At 38.5% G+C, this 22,818-nt stretch overlaps 1 protein-coding gene across 4 annotated transcripts; it reads right to left on the reverse strand.

The window, feature by feature from the left end:
* Positions 1 to 1,571: 1,571 nt before the first annotated feature.
* dhrs7b (dehydrogenase/reductase (SDR family) member 7B) lies at positions 1,572 to 22,209 on the reverse strand. 4 transcript variants are annotated; one of them, XM_057861589.1, is made up of 7 exons: positions 22,099 to 22,209; positions 18,763 to 18,921; positions 6,186 to 6,304; positions 5,897 to 6,107; positions 5,653 to 5,745; positions 5,412 to 5,564; positions 1,572 to 1,825 (listed from the first exon to the last, which is right to left on the reverse strand). In XM_057861589.1, exons 2-7 carry the CDS (start codon positions 18,917 to 18,919, stop codon positions 1,620 to 1,622), a joined length of 939 nt encoding a protein of 312 aa, XP_057717572.1. In that variant the 5' UTR covers positions 18,920 to 18,921; positions 22,099 to 22,209; the 3' UTR covers positions 1,572 to 1,619. The 4 variants fall into 4 exon arrangements, with proteins under 4 accessions (XP_057717572.1, XP_057717571.1, XP_057717573.1 ...); XM_057861588.1 differs by having other exon boundaries at positions 5,897 to 6,110; XM_057861590.1 differs by lacking the exons at positions 18,763 to 18,921; positions 22,099 to 22,209 and adding an exon at positions 7,511 to 7,796 and having other exon boundaries at positions 5,897 to 6,110; positions 6,186 to 6,282.
* Between the last annotated feature and the right edge of the window lie 609 nt (positions 22,210 to 22,818).

Consider the following 22,818-nt stretch of genomic DNA (forward strand, 5'->3'; position numbering starts at 1 on the left):
AGCCATACTGTATCTTTACCTTTCGTATACCGAAATTTCTTTCGTAACGAGGCAATAGTTTCCCGTTGGGGCGTGTCTTAACCTGACAATTCTGTATGTAGAGACTTTGTAAATAGAGGTACCACTGTAATTCTGGGCCTCCAATTTTCCTTCAAATCTTTTGTACGTTTTTTGCCGGTGTCAATGTGAAATGGGTCTTAAATTTAATTCATTTTGGTCTTTAAAGGGAACCTCGGACTTAGACTTGTAGGCTCTAATAAGCCACAACTGTTCTCTTTGACTAAAATATGTTAGTAGAAACACATAAAATATTGCCATTGATTTAAAAATATAATATTTTGTGCATGTTTTGACCTACGGAGGGCGCCATGTTTTAAGTGCGCAATGGACACTCGGGGTGGTGACGTACATTGTCACTGTCAGTCGACAAATACGACCGGGTTACTGCAATTCCTTCTTCACGCCGAGACACATGCGCTCATCGGTTAAAAGCGGCGACTACTTACTAATTGTTTGAGTCTTTTATTACCTTTTCATTGCCTCAAAATACTTTTTGCATGTCTTTCCCTCTCATACTTTTAAGCTTTGTCTTTTGTTGTGGTAGCTTTAAAGCAGATTGTTGATCTGTTGACCACATTAGCCACGTAGCATATTTGAACCAACCTTATTTGATATTACTACATTTAAGTATTTTCTTAAGGCATCTTTAGTATGTTCTGTCTGTATGCATCTAAACAAAACAAGCTGAAAGCGCACGGTAGTAATTTGAGTAACAAATTCGCCTCTTGTAGGACGTTTCGCCAGTGTGGCACATTTTGGCAGAACACCGTTTTTTTTTCCTGCTCTCGTCTCATCCCGTATTTTCTGTTCATTTTGCTTTTGCTGCTTGTTTTGTGAAATATCAACAGTGCTGTCATGCTCATTAATGTTCTTCCCGGGTTCAAATTGAAAGGGTTGAAGAGATTACATGTTTATGTCGCTAGAGTCATACTCTGGAAGCCTGGCAGTGTAACCATGTGACGTCACTGCCGTGGGATGTAAACAACAATGGCGACAAACTAATTTTACAAATTGTATGAAAACAAAAACATCAAGCAGGCTTATAAAATTTTAACTCAAATTGTTTATCTTTTAAGAACTACAAGTCTTTCTATCCGTGGATCCATTTAAAAAGTAAAAAAAGTCTTAAATTTGACCCTGTACTAGTGATAAACTACTTTAAAGAGTTTTAGTTTTTTTAACAGCCACGTGATTGGACGTCTAACATCGTCAACGGCAGTAAAACAGTTTAAAATGTTGAACATGTAAATGGCAAGATAAATATTTACTCCCAAAATACTGGACTGTCTCAGAAAATTAGAATACACAATATTCTAATTTTCTGAGACAGTCCTGTACATTAATCCACCATTTAAAGCAGGGGTGTCCAAACTTTTTGCAAAGGGGACCAGATTTGGCGTGGTAAAAATGTGGGGGGCCGACCTTGGCTGACGTCCTTTACATAGAACAATATACAGGACTGTCTCAGAAAATTAGAATATTGTGTATTCTAATTTTCTGAGACAGTCCAGTAAGTTTTCTGTTTTATTTAAAACGTGTCCGTATTAGTCCTTGCGGCATCAAGTATTTTTGGGTTTGTTCTCCTTGCGGGCACGAGAGGACATAAGTTTAAAGAAGAGGGCGGGCCATAATGTGCGAAGATAGATGGCCACGGTGGGCAAAGGACCTGCCAAGACAACATCTTTGCTCTTGTGACGCACAGCTTTCAGAACAGCGTGAGCCACATCCCTGGGATCCCGACCCGTTGCTGTAGTTCTGTCCACAACTGAAAGTAGTGACAAGAAACAAAACGTAAATAAAACAACTCAAAATTTTGCAGATGAACATTATGAACTTGTTTACTTCTTCTTGTTATAATTTTTGGGTTCGATTTTGAGAGAAAAGGCAGATATTTTTTTCTTCTTTTTTCACCTGTCCTGTTCAACTCTTATCAATCAATCAATCAATCAAATTTATTTACATAGCCCTTTACAAAACCCGAAAGGCCCTCAAAGTGCTTCACAACATTCTCAACATAAATAAAAGGCAGGAAAGTATTATACAATGACATTAACAAAAAAATTAATGGAACTAAAACAGCACATCACGATAAAAGTCAGACAGCAAATAAAACCGATAAAATCCAAAAACATTAAAAACCTTTAAGCAATAAAACCAGGCTATCCTAATCTGGGGAAAAGGCGAGTCTAAAAAGGTGTGTTTTTAACCGAGCCTTAAAAAGACCTAGATTCGTAGTGGTGCGGATTTCAGGGGGAAGGCCATTCCACAGCCTAGGGGCAGCAATGGCAAAAGATCGGTTTCGACCTCGGAACGTGTAAAAGAAGCTGGCCGGTAGAACGAAGAGTCCTGCCAGCGTTATGGAAGGTTAAATTTCCGATAAATAAGAATGAGCCAGGACATTAATAGAATTAAAAACAAACAGTAAAAGTTTGAAATCAATTCTAAAATGGACTGGAAGCCAGTAGAGTGATGATAGCGCGGGGGTAATATGCTCACATCTAGGTGTACCTGTTAAAAATCATAATATAGATAATTGTGCTGAAAAAATAAAATACCATTGTTTAAAAAAAAAATCAAACATCCTAAGCAGTTATTTAGAATGTTACTCATTACATGAGTATTCTTTTCACCAAATACTTTTTTACTTGTACTTGAGTACATTTTTTTGGGTGACTACTTTTACTTGAGTAATACTATTTTGAAGTAACACTGCTTTTACTTGAGTAAAGGTTTTGGCGACTCTACCCACTTTTGGTCATAATTATTTGAAAATAATAAATATGAAAAAAAACATAAAAACAAGAGGAAAAAAACAAGAACAAAAAACAAGAAAATAATTTTCGGAGTGTGTATCATCGAGTTGGCTTTGTCCTTGTAGATAGACGCTACAATATGAGCTCATCTGTCAATTATTTTTAGAGTAATTTTTTTTCAATTTTGCAAACGAATACATTTTTAGTAAATGTCAACTAAAACTAGTTGAAGACATACACATTTTGAGAGGACTAATATATGACTGACTAATACAGTTGTGGTCAAAAGTTTACATACACTTGTGAAGACCATAATGTCATGGCTCTCTTGAGTTTCCAGTTATTTCTACAACTCTGATTTTTCTCTGATAGAGTGATTGGAACAGATATTTCTTTGTCACAAAAAACATTCATGAAGTTTAGTTCTTTTATGACTTTATTATAGGTGAACAGAAAAAAGTGATCAAATCTGCTGGGTCAAAAATATACATACAGCAGCGCTAATATTTGGTAACATGTCCCTTGGCCATTTTCACTTCAATTAGGCGCTTCTGGTTGAATCTTTGACCACTCCTCTTGACAGAATTGGTGCAGTTCAGTTAAATTTGATGGCTTTCTGACATGGACTTGTTTCTTCAGCATTGTCCACAAGTTCTCAATGGGGTTTAAGTCAGGACTGTGGGAAGGCCATTCGAAAACCTTAATTCTAGCCTGATTTAGCCATTCCATTACCACTTTTGATGTGTGTTTGGGGTCATTGTCCTGTTGGAACACCCAACTGCGCCCAAGACCCAATCTTCGGGCTGATGACGTTAGGTTATCTTGAAGAATTTGAAGGTAATCCTCCTTCTTCATTATCCCATTTACTCTCTGTAAAGCACCAGTTCCATTGGCAGCAAAACAGCCCCACAGCATAATACTACCACCACCATGCTTGACGGTAGGCATGGTGTACTTGGGGTTAAAGGCCTCACCTTTTCTCTTCCAAACATATTGCTGGGCATTGTGGCCAAACAGCTCGATTTTTGTTTCGTCTGACCACAGAACTTTCCTTCAGAAGGTCTTATCTTTGCCCATGTGATCAGCAGCAAACTTCAGTCGAGCCTTAAGGTGCCGCTTTTGGAGCAAGGGCTTCCTTCTTGCACGGCAGCCTCGCAGTCCATGGAGATGCAAAACACGCTTGACTGTGGACACTGACCTGTGTTCCAGCAGCTTCTAATTCTTGGCAGATCTGCTTTTTGGTGATTCTCGGTTGAATCTTCACCCTCCTGACCAATTTTCTCTCAGCAGCAGGTGATAGCTTGCGTTTTCTTCCTGATCGTGGCAGTGACAAAACAGTGCCATGCACTTTATACTTACAAACAATTGTTTGCACTGTTGCTCTTGGGACCTGCAGCTGCTTTGAAATGGCTCCAAGTGACTTTCCTGACTTGATCAAGTCAATGATTCGCTTTTTCAGATCCATGTATGTATATTTTTGACCCAGCAGATTTGATCACTTTTTCTGTTAACCCATAATAAAGTCATAAAAGAACCAAACTTCATGAATGTTTTTTGTGACAAAGAAGTATCTGTTCCAATCACTCTATCGGAGAAAAATCAGAGTTGTAGAAATAACTGGAAACTCAAGAGAGCCATGACATTATGTTCTTCACAAGTGTATGTAAACTTTTGACCACAACTGTAAGTATTATCGTCCGAAAGACTAAGGCTAGGTTCATACTGCAGGTCTTAATGCACAAATCCGATTTTTTGTCATGTCTGGTTTTTTGGCGTGCCCATTCAGACTGCCTTTGACCATGGAGCCCGCTCAAGTATCACGCATACGCACTAATTCGCAGTCCGAGATGCGCTCAGCAAAGTGACCGCATGCGCAGAAGCATCAAAACAAATTACACATGCTAGCTGTATGTCATTCCAGGGTGATCATATTTTGATTTCCAAAAAGATGACACAAATAACAGGTATTAATAATCCCCGTTTAGTCCTTTATTCAAAGTTTATATGGACTGATAGAACGCATACACGCACGCACTTAAACCTCGACTTGTGTGCGTGACATGATGACGTGGGTGTGTCAATTTGCCCCATCTAGGCCATGTAAACAATACTGAAATATTGCTCATTCGGCGCATAGAATTAAAATCGAAAATTATCAGGCTTATCCTTTTCTTCATTTATTTTTTTATGACCGTGTTTAAGCCCACTTTTTGCATGAAAGCAGAGTTCAAGCTAGAAGCTAATGCACAGCTACATCGCTCCCGTCCTGCCTTCCGTCCTGCCGCTTTCGCTTTGCTGATGTCATTGCTGCATGAATTTCGATTCGGGAGACTTGAAAGTTCAGACCGCCAGCCAAATATGTGACCCAGATCGGATTTAGACCACATACAAAAGTGACCCAGGTCAGATTTGAAATGGTCCAGTTCTATCAGACCGTCAAGTTAGCCTCACTCGAGTCGGAAAAACACGAAAAAATCGGATTCATGCATTAAGACCCGTCGTATGAACGTAGCCTGCGATGAAAATTAAAGGGCCTTGCAAAAACAACACTGGTTTTGAAAGGGAAAAACAAACAAGTAATCCTTTGTCTGGGCTTACATCCGTATTTGGTGCCGTCTCCAGTGACAGCATTGACGGACAGATTCGTCCGGATGTAACCTGGACTAATGACAGTCACGGGAATTCCGTAACGCTCCACTTCTGCACGTAAACAATCAAAGTAGGCCTGGGTGGCGTGTTTGGATGCTGCATCTGAACACACAGATATGAAAACATAATCCGGTTTCATTTTAGTTCAAAGTGGGGCAGCTATGTTGCTTTGATTTAAAAGAAAACTTACAGGCTGAACGGTAAGGAATGGCTATCTTGCCCTGAACGCTGCTGATGACAACAATATGGCCACTGCGCTGACGAACCATGGCGGGCAGGAGAGCTGATGAGAGGAAAAGGAAGAATTTGAAGGGAAAAAAAAGATTGTCCCCTGCCAATTTACACGATGCACAAAAACCTATGGATACTGGACTTCTATTTTTCCTTCTCTAAACTTTCTAATCAATGTCTCAACACTTTTTCATGCTCCTCACCTTGCGTTAGAGCAACTGGCCCAAAGTAATTGGTTTCCATAACATCCCTCTGAACCGACAGGTGCGTATCCAGTATGTTACCACGGTAGCTAATTCCGGCATTATTGATGAGGACGTCCACTCGTCTGTAACACTTCAAGATGTCCTGTGCCGCCTTTTCCATTGAGGCTACGTCACTCAGGTCGAAGATAACAGTGCTGGGAACGCATGTCTGCTGGTTGAACACAAAAAACATGCTCTGCAGCCGTTTTCTTCAGGGGCTGAAATGAGTGTACGCGTGAGTGAATACCTGCTGCTTTCCGTCCCTCGCATTTGCATTCAGCTCCTCAACCACCCGCTGCAACCGACCTGCGTCCCGACCGCACAGTACCAAGCGAGCTCCGGCGCTGTGGAAGACGTGCGCACATTCTAAGACAGTAAAATAGACCAAACTCAGTGTCAATTGCAGCATCAACGTGTTTGCTAGTGCTGTACCATATGCAAATATATATCGCCAAAACGATGTCAAACTTTCTACCAACATTTTACATGTCTATCGTCATTACCGCTATAAACAGACCTATCCTTGCAATGTAAGACATTTTGGCCCATTACATGGTGCCCAATTTACACTGACTTGCCACATTTGATGGGATTCCGTATGACGTAGTAGTACCACCAGTCGGCCTCCATATTTCCCTAATTAGCAAATTGGCTTCCCTGGCAACGGTACATGAGTAATGCATGTGAGACAATTGAAAATAGCAACACATATAAACATAGGCGGAGTTTGACTTTTGGGGGGGGGGGCACAACATGTTGATGACCCCGAAACACAGTGTCAGCAATAAAATCAACTTACAAGAGTATTTATAATAATAAGTTGAAAATAAGCGTTTTTTTTTTTTGTTTGTTTCCCATCATTTTTGAGGGGAATTTTAAATCAGGCTGCTTAGGACAGCTATGCTTTTCGCGAAGATTGTCAACCATTGAACATGGTACGCCCGCTGGGTGTTCTGTCAAATTTTCCACCTCATCAGAAATTGCGTTAAAAATTGTGAAATTGTGTTAAAAATGGCCCTTAATACAGCGGTTACAAAGTAAACACTACAAACTTTCTTTAAAGTGCATGTGACACGAAAAAGCATGTTTATTTCATAATGCACGCGGTATTTTATGCTCCTGAATGATATGGACCGCTTGGATGTGTGTGGAAGCGATCGCTATATTTATTTAGTTTTTTTAATCCCGCGCCATGAAAATGAGTGACTTCCGGCTTCGGTCTTGCATTAAGGAGGAGGGCGCTGTGACGTGTACGGTAGAAGACGTCCTCTTCACTATACAGCGTACTGTTGTGTATGAGGACGAAGGATTCAGCTGATTTTGCGGATTAATACGTTTATTTTTCGTATCACGCCAGCCAAACAGCTGCAGAAAAATCTTTCTGTATGAGGGAGAGGCGTATGCGCCTTTTTGGAGTTTCAAAAGGTTCCCATTCACCGTGGATATTTATACTGTGGGACCACTGGACTTACGAGGAAGTGATTAAACATCTTGTTTTGTTTTATGTCAAACACGAATACAGCGATTACAAAGTAAACACTACAAACTTTCTTTAAATAAAGGACTACTTACGTTTGATCATTGATAGGCATGTAGAAAGCTTTCCTCATGCACATTAGCAGCACGTTAGCTGCACAACAACTGCAGCCACCCTCCTCCGGGGAACGAACTGTAAATTCTCTCCGCCGGGCGGTTTGCCAATCCGCAAAGACAATCGACAACCCAGTCGTCATGTCAAATAATTGAGGCTAGTTATGTGTGATTTTCCGCTTCGAAGACTTTTAAACATCACTCGGTTCGGGTTAGCATGTCGGCTAGCTGGCACGCCTTTTGGTTTGTTTACATTCTCTGAGGCCGGGGAAGGGAAATGACATATGTCCGATTTAGGTGTCATAAAATATCGTTCGGGAGGTGCGACAGTAAAGGTGAAGTCGACAGTTTTGACCATTATGGAGTAATTTTGCCATGTCGTCCTGAATATATGCATTTTTATTATTTCATATTCCATTTAGCACAAGACTGTTATTTGTCATGACCATGCCATTTATTTAGCAATTGGGGAAAATACTTGGACAAAAAGAATATCCTGTAAAAATATTGAAGTAAAGAGACAGAAACAATGACATTTTGCAGCTCTCTGTCGCGTTTTCCTCGTTGTGAATAGTTCCCCCTCGACGGGCTGACTGGTCCTTCTCAAGCCATTTATATAGCTATTGGGGAAAAATACTTGGATCAGGCATGAAAATGGGTCAGGGGTTAAAAAGGTGAGAAAGGTGTGGAGGAAATATGTTCCGGAGTTCTGCCAAAATGTCCGCCGTCGGCGAAACGTCCTACATGTGGCGAATTTGACCATTTTAATTTTTCACATAAGGCTTAATATTCGAGTTAACGGGGGTTTAATTAGTTGAAGGAGTTGATTTCAACCACCATTGACTCGCGCTAGCTTAGCCACTCCGGAGCCCTGAAACTAACAAATAACTGTCAAAATGCACAGAATTTGTTCAAATCATTTCCAACGACTAATTAAACCCCGGCTAACTCAAAGATTAAGCCTAATGTAAAAAATTCTGAACTTCCCCTTTAAAATAAAGACCATTGAATATGGCCCTTAAAATGTTGTCTATAAAAGTTTTAGAGCAATAAAACAAACAACACAAATGAATAAAATGAACAGGAATCCTTCAAAGTATTTCATAATGGGTCCAAATTATTTTTCGAACAGATCATGTGACTATAGAACCTTAGAGACAGCCGTTTGCATTGCTTAGCCAAAACTACAGCTGAGGAGGCAAGATGGATATTTAGAATTTCTTTAAACCTAAGCTTTCAAAACCCTCAACAACAACTGAGCTTGAACCGAGGATTGAGCACGAGCAGTATCATAAAGTCCTGGCTGTCGTGTTACCTGTTGTGCTGTAATTCCAAGTGGTGCTTGAATTGGATGCTTTTAGCGGTCGAGAGTCTTTTTGAGCCAGCGCAAAGATGCAGCGCACGGGGATATTTTTGTTATCTTTACTGGACAAAAATGTGAAGTAATGGCTGTGTTTCCAGTGTGCAAATGCAGCCGTTTGTAGTATATCTCCTGCCTACTGATTTAGAAAAATGAACGCGTTAGATTGTTCTTTACTGAAAGAAAGTAATCAGATTAGTTACGCATTACGATACCGCGTTATTGACAACACTGCTTTTATATTACCGTTAAATACACAAGCTTGACGCTACCTTAACGGGAGCTATTTTTTCACCGGACGCTCCGGCAGTGTTCAACGCAAGCTGCAACGAACGGCAGTAACTTTGTCATACCACAAAATATGAAAACGAAAACAATTACTCACTAAATTCAATATGCTGGCAAATGCATTCATCTAAAAACAATTGGGAGTGATACTTTACCTCCTCCAGCGAATGTGAATTTGTGCTTAGTACAAGATCATCTGTCGCAATTAGCGATCTTTTTTTTTTTTTTTTCCCTCCACGCATACAAACTTGTTTCTCTCTCAGCGGCTGTGATTAACCTCAATGAAGTTGCTGTCCTAGCTAAGCCTTGCCTATCATTCGTCTTTGTAAGTTTTTAGTAACTTTGTGTATTGAATTTGAAAGGAAAATGTGTGTTTTGTTTTTGACGAACTTTTTGATGAAGCTAAACTGTTGAAGCTACTCACATGTGGAAAAATACGAATGTACAACGTTTTAAATGTATTCATTTGGTATATTTCAGTTACCACGATTTGAGAGATCATTAAATTGAAGAATTTACGCCTTGCGTTTGGAGTGCTTGTTTTTGGGTTTGCTGGAATAGCGTCACTGACACACGCAGCATCAAACAGGGGAAGGGGTAAGCGCTGCCGCGCCAAGGTAATTCTGGCTGCATTTTCGACACATGAAAAATAACGAATACGTACTACTGTATGACGGAAAATTTTAGTGGTTTTGTAACCGCGACGTTTTCATAGCATGGTAATCCGTGAAGGTAACTGGCACATGCCTACAAACGACCCCCCCCCCCCCCCTAAAATTTTTTCTCCTCGGATCTACACGATTCACGTAGGTCATCCTTTTTTACTTCAAAACGGTGAATTTCGCCGAAAGGTGAGAGATTTTCATGCCTGTTGGATAAAAAGAATATCCTGTAAAAATATTGGAGAGACTGAAACAATGACATTTTGCGGCTCTCTTCATCGCGTTTTCCTCGTTCTGAATAATTCCCCCTCAATGGGCTGAATAGTAAAACCGACGAGCCCAGTCTACCGCTGACGTAATCCACCTGTTGGGGGCGCTAAAGCCCTATAATGGTAGGCGTGGCTAACCGGCAGATTAAAAGACTAATTTCTCGTCATCTGCGCTTTACCAAATTGTTGTATATAGTCGAATCGTCTCAAAATATGATTCTAATTCACATAATAATGCCATTAAAGACTTTTTTTCTCCTGTCGTATGCTCTTTAAATAATATATTTATAATAGGGCTGTCAAAATTATCGCGTTAACGCGCAGTAATTAATTTTTTAAATTTATCACGCTAAAATATTTGACGCAATTAACGCACATGTCCCGCTCAGACAGTATTCTGCCTTTTGGTAAGTTTTACAGCAAGGCTTTTTGTGCTGCAGCACAACAGCGAACTCTTGTGGTCGCTTTGCAACATGGTTTATTTATTTCTTGCCAGTTCATATGGCTGCACGACGTCTCGGGCTGAAGCCTACGTTGTAATGTTGTGCTTATATGATCCTTGGACAAGATTTGTCCGTAAGTATGGTTGTTGTAAAGAATGTACATATTATGTTAGTAAGCGAAATGTTCTATTGTTTGTATGAGACTCTTTTTGTTTGTGTTTAGTGAACCTGTATAGCGTGCTAAGCTAACGTTGTTGCTAATGCAATGCTTGTGTACTTTTTTTTTTGTAGTTTTATGACGGTCTAAAGAGGACAATGCTTTGAGGCTTTTTTATTAATAAATCAGATGAAAAAGGAAGAAGTCTGATTATTAAGGCATCGTTCACTAGCTGTCTAGTAGATGCTTCGGAGTGAGGACAGCATAGACAGATTTAAATGACAGTAGAGTGAAATGCCCACTACAGTCCTTATGTACCGTATGTTGAATGTACAGTGGGGAGAACAAGTATTTGATACACTGCCAATGGATTTTCGCATTGGCAGTGTATCAAATACTTGTTCTCCCTACTGTATATATCCATCTTGTGTCTTATCTTTCCATTCGAACAATTTATTTTACAGAATATATATAATTTACAGAAAAATATGGCATATTTTATAGATGGTTTGAATTGCGATTAATTGCGATTAATTGCGATCAATTACGATTAATTAATTTTTAAGCTGTAATTAACTCGATTAAAAATTTTAATCGTTTGACAGCCCTAATTTATAACATATTTACTTACGTTTGATCATGGACGGACATGTAGAAAAGTTCTCCTCAGACACATCCTGCCATGTTAGCTGCACACAACAACTGCACGCCGCTCTCTCACTGTTTATGTCTTCGCCGTGTAGTTAAGCATTAATTCAATCCATATTCGTGTTGAACATGTATGTTTTCGATATTACTTGTTTATTTAGCACCTGTGGATAACATTGAGAGTCCAACTGAATGTAAAAGAGGGCTTATTTACTGCCACAACAACTTTGGGAGCAAAATATTATAAGGGTGCAAAATTGGTGGAGCCAGTGGTGGCTCTGTTGTACAATTAGCGTCTTTAGTGGCGCAAATTGAAACTCCGCTCACCATTTTGGCGGTCCTTCCTGGCTTTTCATGCTCAGTAGTTGTCGTTTTTGAAAGCTTAGGTTGAAAAAAAAAAAATGTATATCCATTTTGCCTCTTCGTTCCTCAGATGGTTTTGGCTAAGCAAAGCAAATTAGTGCTGCAAAGATTAATTGATAAACTCGAGTAATCGATTAGAAAAATAAGAGTCAAATTAAATTTTGCTGCTTAAAGTACTCGTTTAATTAAAGTGGCATTGTAATGGTTTATTTTGAAAGTGTTTGCATTAAGTTTTATTGATTTAGGTGGATACACTGCCCTCTTGTCTGCCTCATTTCACATGGGTGAATCCAATGCTTCCTGTTAAAACCAACATAAGCTTTTGTTTGAGTTAGTTTTTATTTGCTTCGTATTTTAGTTTATAGGTATATTCAGCTGTTTTTTGTGGGAATATGTGTCTGAACCATTTGTTAAGAGCATTGTAAAAAAAAGTTTGCATTTTATAGCATTCAAGCTAGGGGACTCTTGCTATGTAAGTTAGCCATTTGTTCTTTTGTTTGTACATAGATCATCATTTATTTACTTTTTTATACTGTTTGAGGTTGAGCCCAGGCATTTTAATTTTTCATGTTCCTTATCTGATTACTCGATTATTCCAACCAACTAGTTCATCGATTAATCGACTACTAAAATAATCAATAGCTGCAGCCCTAAAGCAAATGACCGTCTAAGTAAGTTTTGTTACTTTGTATTGGCGGGTTTCTTTATAATACAACTTACTGAAAGAGTTGACTTTTTTTTACAAACAGATTTTTAGTTACGCAACAAAAGAGAGGCATCAACATTAACTGTCCACTGGTGCGCTTTTCATCAGCTGTCTCGAGCTCGCTGAGTATCTCTGACTTTCGTGTGCTGTGACGAGCAGACATTACTAATCGAACATGCAGATAGGATTTCCTCATATCATCACAATAGTTACATGAAAAAATTTTGACGAATTATAAAAAAAAAAAAATGTTTTGTTCATTACATTTATTTTTGTTGTATTGGTTTACAACTTTTATAGACAATATTTTACCGAAAAATTCTTAATTTTAAAATCATACAAAGGAAAGTTTATTACATGCAATGATACTTTTCAGCTACCAGGGGGGCTACCCCCCCTTAAAGTCCGTTTATGCATATAAATCACACAGGACAGACAACACAATTCATTCCAAAATCAATATTCATTACTTTATTATTAATTACTTTATGAAACGCTATTAGACAGCAGTCTTGAAAGACAAAAACACTAATCACAAGTATTAGTAGTTAATCAGATATCTTTACCTTTGAGAAAAAAATATATATATGGGCTACTGTGCTGCTTCTGTTTACATTGGATAGTTTTAGGTTGCATCACTACTTGATATACAGTGCTGCTCGAAAGTTTGTGAACCCCACAGCGATGGTCAGATTTTTTGTAAAAAAAACTAAAATAACCTTATTAAATGTTAAGTTATACCCAAATCCACAATACTGACATTCCAAATAATGGACTGAAACAAAAGAAATAGTTATATTGTCATTCTTTATTTAACAAAAGTGGTTGATTTAAGAAAAACTCAGATATCATGTGTGCAAAAGTATGTGAACCCCTTCAGTTAATAGGATATTGCGCCTCCTTTTGCAGAGATTACCTCAACCAAACGGTTTCTGTAGTGACTAATCAGCCTCTCACATCTACTTTGGGGGATTTTTGCCCATTCTTCCTTGCAGAACGCAGTCAGTTGAGAGAGGTTTGATGGGCGTCTGGCATGAACTGCTCGCTTCAGGTCCCGCCACAGCATTTCAATGGGATTTAGGTCAGGACTTTGACTGGGCCAGTCCAGAACACGAATCTTCTTCTTTTTCAGCCATTCCTTGGTTGTATTGCTGGAATGCTTTGGATCATTATCATGTTGCATGATCCACCTTCTGCCAAGCTTTAACTTCAAAACAGATGGCGTCAGGTTATGTTCTAGGATTTGACAATATTCCTCAGAATTCATGATTCCCTGGACTATGTGGAGTTGTCCAGGTCCTGAAGATGAAAAGCAAGCCCAGATCTTGACATTCCCACCTCCATGCTTCACTGTTGGGAGAAGGTTCTTTTGGTGGTATGCAGTGTTGACTTTTCGCCAGACATGGCGGTTTTGGTTGTGACCAAACAGTTCAATTTTGCACCTACATCAGTTGATGAAAACTCTTTTTAATTTAGTCTCGACAACACAACTGTTACAAAAACAAAAAAAAAACTACTGAATTGATTGATTAGGAAATCAGGTTGAAATAATAGAAAATTCCAAAATGTTGAGGGGGTTCACAAACTTTTGAGCAGCACTGTATTTACCATTTGCGGCTGGTCAGTTTCAAGTCAATTAAAAAATAAAGTGAGTAAGGGGGGAAAGCTGTCATAGTTGTTGTATATTTTTTCACCAAATATTTAAAAATGTATGATAGCGTGCAAGGGCATAGGTTTGCTCTCAACAATGGTAGATACGATATAACAGCATAACCCGCATGTACACTTTTTGCAGGGGATGGGACATTAATAGGACCAAACAGATTATTGAACGGGGGTCAGGGGCACATTTCTCATGAATATGAGCCTAATTAAATGATAGGTCAAATGATCAAAGAAAATGTATCTGTATTGACTTATACTACCTTTTATGTGAATTAGTTGATGTGATACAACGATCAAACCTTTGTTTTCAAAACTACTAAAGCAGTGCTTCTCAATTATTTTCTGTTACGCCCCCCCCGGAAGACGTAAACGTTCCGCGCCCCCCCACTCTCTGCCACCACTGTAAATATTAAGAGTGTGACAATATCTCGATACAGCGATATATCGCGATATTTTGCAACCCGATGGGTTATCGATATGCTCCCGCCAAGAATCGATACTTTTATTTAACATATTGGCCATACAATGGAGTATGGATGCTGTAAACTGCTCAATGTTTGTTGAGCAATTCCTTGGCGGTCCACTAGGGCCGCTCGGGAGTGGCGGTGAGGGTAAAGTGCGCACAAGTTGTCTAGAGAAGAAGAGAAGCTCCAAGTGGGTTGAAAAAATAAAAAAGCTCCGTGAGAAGGTGGGGGGAAAAAATGAGAAAAATATTGCTACAAATCACACATGGGGACACACTTTAGATTTTACACCAACAAGAAAGGAAGCAAGGTGAACAAGGACTTTGCTGTATGCAAGAATTGTCTAAGAAAAATAAGTTTCACTGGGAGCTGGTGACATAGTGGACACTGGAGTTTGTGAGCTTTGCTTTCATCACTTGAGGTAAGAAAGTTTTGCAATGTAATTGACTTTTTAATTTACATGTATTATTTTGATGACATTTGGTGTTGAATGATATAAAATAAACCAGGACCCTAAACTGGATGAAAATGAATATCGAACAAGCCCACATGAATTTACAGATTTATTTGAGAACCAATTTCCATCTAGTTTACTACACAAACTGTTATTACTGTCATTTTGATACAATAAGCTATAAAAGTGGTTTGAATAGGTTCCAAGATATATAAAGTGATGTGCATGATAATTAATGTAGCCTACATATTAAAAATAGGTAATTATTGATGTAGCCTACATATTAAAAATAGGTAATTATTGAATTTTTAATTTCTATACATTCAATTCATATTTTTTTTAATTCAATACTTCCAACACACAAAAAAAAAAAAAATCAGGATTTCAACTCAAACACTATGAAGTAGCTAATATTTTTTGTTTTATTTTGTTGTTTTTAAGGTGAGGAAGACTGTGACTGAGCAAGTCTGACATCTTAATTGCTGAAGCAGATAGCGGAAGTGCTCAAACCAAGCAACAAAGTTCATATACAAAGAAAAGACCCACCAATTTTATCATTGCCCCACTCCAAGCTCAACTGCTGATACCTACGGCACTTTTTATTTTTTTATCTCTCCAAGCGATATCAGTGGTCGTGGTTGGTTTCCTCTATATGTGCAGGGGCACAATTTGCAGTAGATTTATATTTTACAGCAATGTTGCACAGAAAAGGTGTCACTGTTTAATAAATGACTTAAACAGTATTTTTTTCTATTTTCAAATATCTTTTTTTCGTTTCAACAGTTGTATCGTAGAATTTCATGTATCCAATTTCTGACCAATACATCGATAATCGCTGTATCGTGATATAATCGTTATCGTGAGCCTTGTATCGCGAATCGTATCGTATCGTGAGGTGCCCTGAGGTTCCCACTCCTAGTAAATATACTGTAGTATCATTTGTGTATAAGATTCTTATTATTATAAGTACACCTCTGCATAACATTGTGTCCTTTTTAATATTAAAGAAGAAAAAAAAGTGTAAAAAGAACACATCCATACTGTAAAAATAGACTCAAGATACTTTTTTTGACTATTTGACACTGAAAAAAATCAAATAAAATCAATAAATAATCATAAATTCAAATTGATTAGCTACATTAACTTGAGAGGACAATATGCCAAACTATTAGACAGAAAAAACAAAAATGAACAGAACAAAAACGACAGTGTCATTGGACAGAGAGACAGTTTTTATTTTTTCTGCAAGCAGTATCAGCCCCTTTGCTGTGGTGTTGGGTTATTTTGTATTGAGCAATTTGGTATGCCACCTAACCTGACAGTGCTCGCTGGTTTACTGATGTAATACTGACAAAGCGGGACGATTGTTGGCAGTATTCGGCACGTTTTCGCTGAAAAAAAAAAAAAAATTTCTGATGTCCGCTGCGAACATTTTTAAAAAAATTAAACAGACTGGTCTTTCCTAGTCTCCCACTGTACTAAAAATCAAAGCCAAAAGCCAAATGCTACATACGCTTTGTCATATTTTTTCGTCTTAGCTTTTAGCTCTTAGCTGTGTGCTCTTGTTTGGTTCAAAAATACTGCGCGCATGCTAAAAATGAGGGTGCCACTGCCACCCACTCAGTGGATGTGCAATTACACTTTATTCTAGTAAGGCAAAAAAGTATGTTCCCCAAGTTCACATGCGCCACCCCAAGCATTGCTCTGCACCCCCCAAGGGGGGCCCGCCCCACTATTTGAGAAGTACTGTACTAAAGGAACATTTTGAAGTGCAAGTCCATTTATTTTTCAAAAATGGGGAGCTATCCAAGAATGGGTCGACTTATGGGGGCCATGGAGCACCCCTAGTCTCAAAATAAAGTATTGTAATATAAAAGTGATTGGGGGGGGGGGGGCATGAAAAAAAATCTGAGATATCCGAGGACCGAGCTAACATCTGAGGCATCCTAGACTACCCCAAGATTCGAACCAAAGTACTCTCATGATATTCTGATGAGTGATTTCATTTCACAGATTTTTTTTTTGTTCATATCAGTTCACGTTCATGTCAGTGTCACCTCTGAAGTGGACCCATTCTTAGGACATGCACTCTGAAGCCACCGCATTGCATTACGGTAATGCATATAATGCAAACAATGATCCAAATGAGGGACGGGTAGCTTGAATTTGTTGTTCCTTGAGGAGGCTGGCTTGAATGCAGTAGTTTTGCAAATTAGCAAATAAACACAGATTAATGCTATGCTAACTCTGATGCAGATCGGAAACATTGACGTCTTTTTACATTACTCACAGTGGCTTGTACTGGCCGAAAAAAACTTCTAATAACCCTCCTCTTTGAAGTGGGTGGAGGAGGCCGCATGTTGTATTTCTGTTGGTGGGGTTGTGTGAGTGAGCGTCTGTGTAGCTGGGGGGGGCAAGTCATCAGCCAATCAAACGTGCGTTTGAGGGCAATATGGATCGGCACATTCAGCAAGTGAAAAGGGATAAATGGAAGTCTTAACATAATGAAAATAATTCACTTAATAATGGTAGGGTCTATTCTAGCCTTACAACATATGGGAAGACGATCAAAATTACCCATATGACGGAACTCATTATATAATGCAAATAAGGTGGCTAAAAGGTTGGTGGGGACAATTTGAGCATCCTGAAAGGTCGGTAGTGTTATGTCTAGAGCTGGGAATCTTTGGGCACCTAACGATTCGATTACGATTACGATTCAGATGGTCCGATTCGATTCTAAAACGATTATTGATGCACCCCCCCCCCCTTTTTTTTAAATTTTTTTTTTTTTTTTAATATTTTGTACATTTGTTTCAAAATTGTTCAAAAATACTCTCAGGCTAAACCAAACTACTATTTCAGTATCAAGTTAACATATAGCAGTAAACAAATATACAAAAATAACAGTAAATAAAAAACTCCAGTCCCCATTCTGTATCAGCAGCTTTAAACTACATTCAATTAATTTAATGTTGTGAATCAACCGTTAAAGTTGTTAAAATTGCTCCCGTTAATCCATAATTTCCCTTTTGTCAACTTTCGACATGTGAAAGTTTTAAAACTATTTTAAAGATAGATTCAAGTCAATATTTTATCGATGTAGGAGTATTTTAGATAAAAAGTTAATTAGGTTTGCTTGGAAGGTTCGCTACAACAGCCTTGCAGAGAAGTGTACTGCTTTAAGATGGCGGCCGTTTGCTACGTCTGCATCTAGCTTTTTGAAGATGTGCTGCAAACGCTACCGCTACCGTAGTGCATCTAGTCTTATATAAATGATATCTACCGTAACATTATGTGGATGACGTACTTTTGTAGCAGCTTCAGGTATGTTGTTGTGTTCTTTTATCTCGTGGCATGAGTTGAGCTAGAGCCGTGAGTTGAGCATTGGCATTACCCGAGGGGCCGGGTAATGAGAAGCATGATGTTTAGCTACTCTCGCTTCGTTGCTCATTGACCGCGCGGCGCGCTCAGTGTGTTGTACTTCCGCTTTACTTGGCATATTTCAATAATCGGAATTTGGATGTTTGTGAATCGTTCTCGAATCTTCCACGGCCGAATCGCGAATAATCTAAGAATTGGAAATTTTGCACACCTCTAGTTATGTCCCTACCGTCCCTATGCAAACTTCCACCCTTGATAGCATGGTATATCGATATGATATAAAATGGCCCATATCACAATTGAAATTTTTTTTCGATATGGCACAGCACTAGTGTCGGCCGAAGTTGCGACGAAATAAGCGTGAGGCTTACCTCTGCCCAGTCCGGAGCTGGCGCCTGTGATGACCACAACCGCATCCTGTAACGAATCTCCACCTAAGAGCCGGCAAAGGATGCGATAGAGAAGACAGACCCCCAGGCTTGCCAGGAGCAGTGCTGGTAGCGTTCCTCCGCTGGTAACACGCTCCATTACTACACAAATACGAATCGTGTATAAAGGCAAGGCAAGGCAAGGCAAATTTATTTGTATAGCACAATTCAACACAAGGCAATTCAAAGTGCTTTACATCACATGAAGATCATAAAAATCACATTTAAATCAATACAACGTAAAAACCAAGACAAAAGATCGCATTTAATCACAAATAGAATAAAAATAAATAAATAAAAATAAAACAAAAACTACTACTAATAATAATAAATGAAATCAGCAATGGAGATAAGCACAAGAGGAATAGAAAGCAAGTAGATTGAAATATATAGACAGTTATGGATATGCAGTGCTAAACAAAAGCGTTTTTAGCCCTGATTTAAAAGAGCTAACAGTTTGAGCATACTTCAGACGTTCAGGTAACTTGTTCCAGAGGTGAGGAGCATAATAACTAAATGCTGCCTCACCCTGCTTGGTTCTTGTTCTTGGAACATGCAGAAGACCGGTTCCAGACGACCTTAGGGGTCTAGATGTCTCATAGGAATCTAACACGTCAAGCATGTATTTTGGTCCAAGGCCATTAAGTGTTTTGTAGACGAGCAGTAGTAGGCCTGAACGATATATCGTTTAAACATCGCCATCGCGATGTGCGCATGTGCAATAGTCCCATCGCAAGGACGTGCGATAGTTTTTTAATTTCATTTTTTTTAATCCACAAACGTTTGTTTTGAGGAAGGAGAGGGGGAAAAAAGCGCACAGCTTCTCTTTCTCTCCAGCAAGTCATCGGCTCCTCCCCCTCCCCCTGCAACAGCGGAGTGGAGGGGGGAGGGGCCGAACAGCAGAGCGGAGGGAGGAGGGCCCGTTCTCAAAGTGAAAGCAAGCAATTAACACGTTGGAGGAGCAAGGAAGACTGTATCCAAAAGGAGTTTTGGAAGTATTTTGGCAAGAACAAGACTATAAGGGACAAAAAACAGCCCTGTCGACAGTGCCTCGCCATGGTTGCCTCAACAAGAAGTAATCTGTCAAACATGTGGGACCATTTAAAACGCAGGTATCTATGCATTCCTGCTACGAGCTCCCCATCAGAGGCTTTTTAGCACAGGTGGGAACATTGTTAAATGCCAACGTTCTTGTCTCAAGCCTGCTATAGTGGATAAACTAATAGTCTTGGCCAAAAACCTATGAGACCCAGTTGAGAATTGCTGAGCAAGGAAGGTGGACGATATGCAGACAAATACATAACACAGCTGAAGGAATGTCTTTTCTTTTTAGTCATGTGACAGCTATCAGGAAGGCAGGAAATTTGGGAGTTAAAATGGTTCTGTTATTCATCACAGTTATTTGCAGTTATTCAGTTCAATTATTTACAAGTTCAATTGAGTTTGTTTCTTTTATATTTAAATTTATTGTAAACCGTATTTTTCAAATAACTATATATAGTACAGCTGCACATAAAGTTTTGATACTTAATATTTTTGTTGAAATATTTTTACAACTTTGTTGCCGTTTTGCAGTTTTATATTGTTATATTTTGTGTAAACAACTCAGGGGACTAATGCACTTGCATTTTTATAAGTCAGATTTAATATTTAAGTTCAAATATGTTGACAACTTTGTTGTTTAACTGAGGTTTTTATGTATTGTTATAGTTTGTGAACTCTTTTGTCATATTTAATATTTTTGTTCAAATATGTTGACAACTTTGTTGTTTTACTGAGGTTTTTATTTGTTATAGTTTGTGAACAACTCTTTTATTTGTCATATTTAATATTTTTGTTCAAATATGTTGACAACTTTGTTGTTATTTTACAGAAGTTTTTATTTATTGTTATATTTTGTCAAAAACTTAGGGGACTAATGCACCTGCTCTTTTATTTATCATTTAATGTATTTGCTGCTGTTGAAGTGTAAAATATTGTATTCAATAAATGATCTATTTTGTGCAGACATGACTTCCTGGATACCTTCATACAGAAATCTTCATCATTCACAAATTAAACGGTATTATATGAATACACTGTGGTCACGGTGTGTTATGTAAAGTATTTCCAAACAGCTATTCAAGTCATTTATTGAAAATTTCTTTAAAAAAGATCTTTTTTTTTTTTTTTTTAATATCGCAATATAATATCGCAATATATTGCAAACCTAAAAAAAATCGCAACAATAGTTTTTTCCAATATCGTTCAGGCCTAAGCAGTAGTATTTTATAGTCTATCCTTTGACTCACTGGAAGCCAGTGTAGCGATTTCAAAACCGGTGTAATGTGGTCCAGCTTCCTTGTATTTGTGAGGACTCTGGCTGCAGCATTCTGTACTAGCTGCAGCTTCCTGACTGATTTTTTATCAAGACCTGTAAATATACCGTTGCAATAGTCCTATCTGCTGAAAATGAATGCATGAATAAGTTTTTCCATGTCTTGTTGAGTCAGAAGCCCCTTAATTCTGGTTATATTTTTTAGGTGGTAATAAGCGGATTTAGTGACGGACTTTAGATGGCTATCAAATTTTAGGTCTGAGTCAATAATTACGCCAAGGTTTCTGAATTGATTTGTAGCTGTAAGTGACATTGTGCTAAGTCGCCTGCTTATCTTTGACCTTCCCTTTTTTGGCCCAAAAATGATCACCTCTGTCTTCTCCACATTTAACTGGAGAAATTTCTGGTACATCCATTCATTGATTTGATGAATGCATTTACTCAGTGAGACTAAGGGACTATAATCATGTGGGGACACAGAAATGTACAGTTGTGTGTCATCTGCATAGGCGTGATAGGAGATGTCATACTGTTCGATTATCTGAGCTAACGGAAGCATATAGATAAATGATCATCTATCTTTGCCAGCGACATGTAGTGACCGGCAGAACAATTGAATTCTCTTCCACTAGATGGCAGACAGTACAATTAAATCGTGCATCTACTTGTTTGACGTAGTTACAAGATAATTTCGGGACACGCCCCAATATCATGTATATCACGAACCCCATTTCCAGACATGCAATGCAAGGCGCAAACAAGCACTTTTGCCACCTCTGCGCTTCCTGTGCTTTGCGACGTTTGCCGTTAGTAATTTCGAAATGTTACCTTAAACCGACACTCAACCCGGACGAAAAATTGCCGAAAATACCGCAAGTCCAAACTGCTGGCAAATGCTGACGTTAGCCAGCTTACCAGTGCAAAAGAGACAATTAAATTTACATATAAAAGTCTGCACCCACCTTGATTTGGAAAGCGGCTCACTTAAGTCCAGTTTTTTCGTTTTCACACCACGGTGGCCACTCACTGGCCAGTAGAGCTTCCCTTGCAAGTGTGAGTTCACTTCCGGGTTGTTCCGCGCGAAGAATCATGGGAGTTGTAGTTTTACGTTTTTGAGCTGGCATGTTGGCAATATATTTTTTATACTAGTACCTACCTATTAATTCAATGTTTTTCGGGGGGAATGCACAATTACACATTTAGATGAATCCTAATTTGGTCTAAAATTGTCATCAAGTCTTAAGCTTTTCACCAGATATTTTTCTAGATGCCTTTTTAAATATTTTTGTTTCACCGCTATCCCAAGATACCAATACTTAATAGAACATTATGAAATTAAGCTTTTTTTTTAGCATAATTTGAAGTGTAATCGATTGCAAGGTCAGGGGTGGGATTGGTCTTTAATTTGGAATCTGAAAACCAAAATCATTCTGACTATAAGCACAAATTTTCTCTCAAGTTTGTAATTTGCAATGCATTATTAAATATTTTATCACACTTTTTACCAATGTACGTGTTAAAAAGTTTGACACATTAATTTATTATATTTGGGTTACAAATTTTGGTGTTTAAATAGTTTAATTCTCATGTAATTTTTACAGTATACTAACCGAGAGAAATTAATAAATTGAGACAGCAAACATGGGTCCTTATTTGGAATGAGTGCAGGAGTAAAACTTTTT

The sequence above is a fragment of the Corythoichthys intestinalis genome, chromosome 16 (genome assembly GCF_030265065.1).
Source record: "Corythoichthys intestinalis isolate RoL2023-P3 chromosome 16, ASM3026506v1, whole genome shotgun sequence".
Classification (NCBI taxonomy): Eukaryota; Metazoa; Chordata; class Actinopteri; order Syngnathiformes; family Syngnathidae; genus Corythoichthys; species Corythoichthys intestinalis.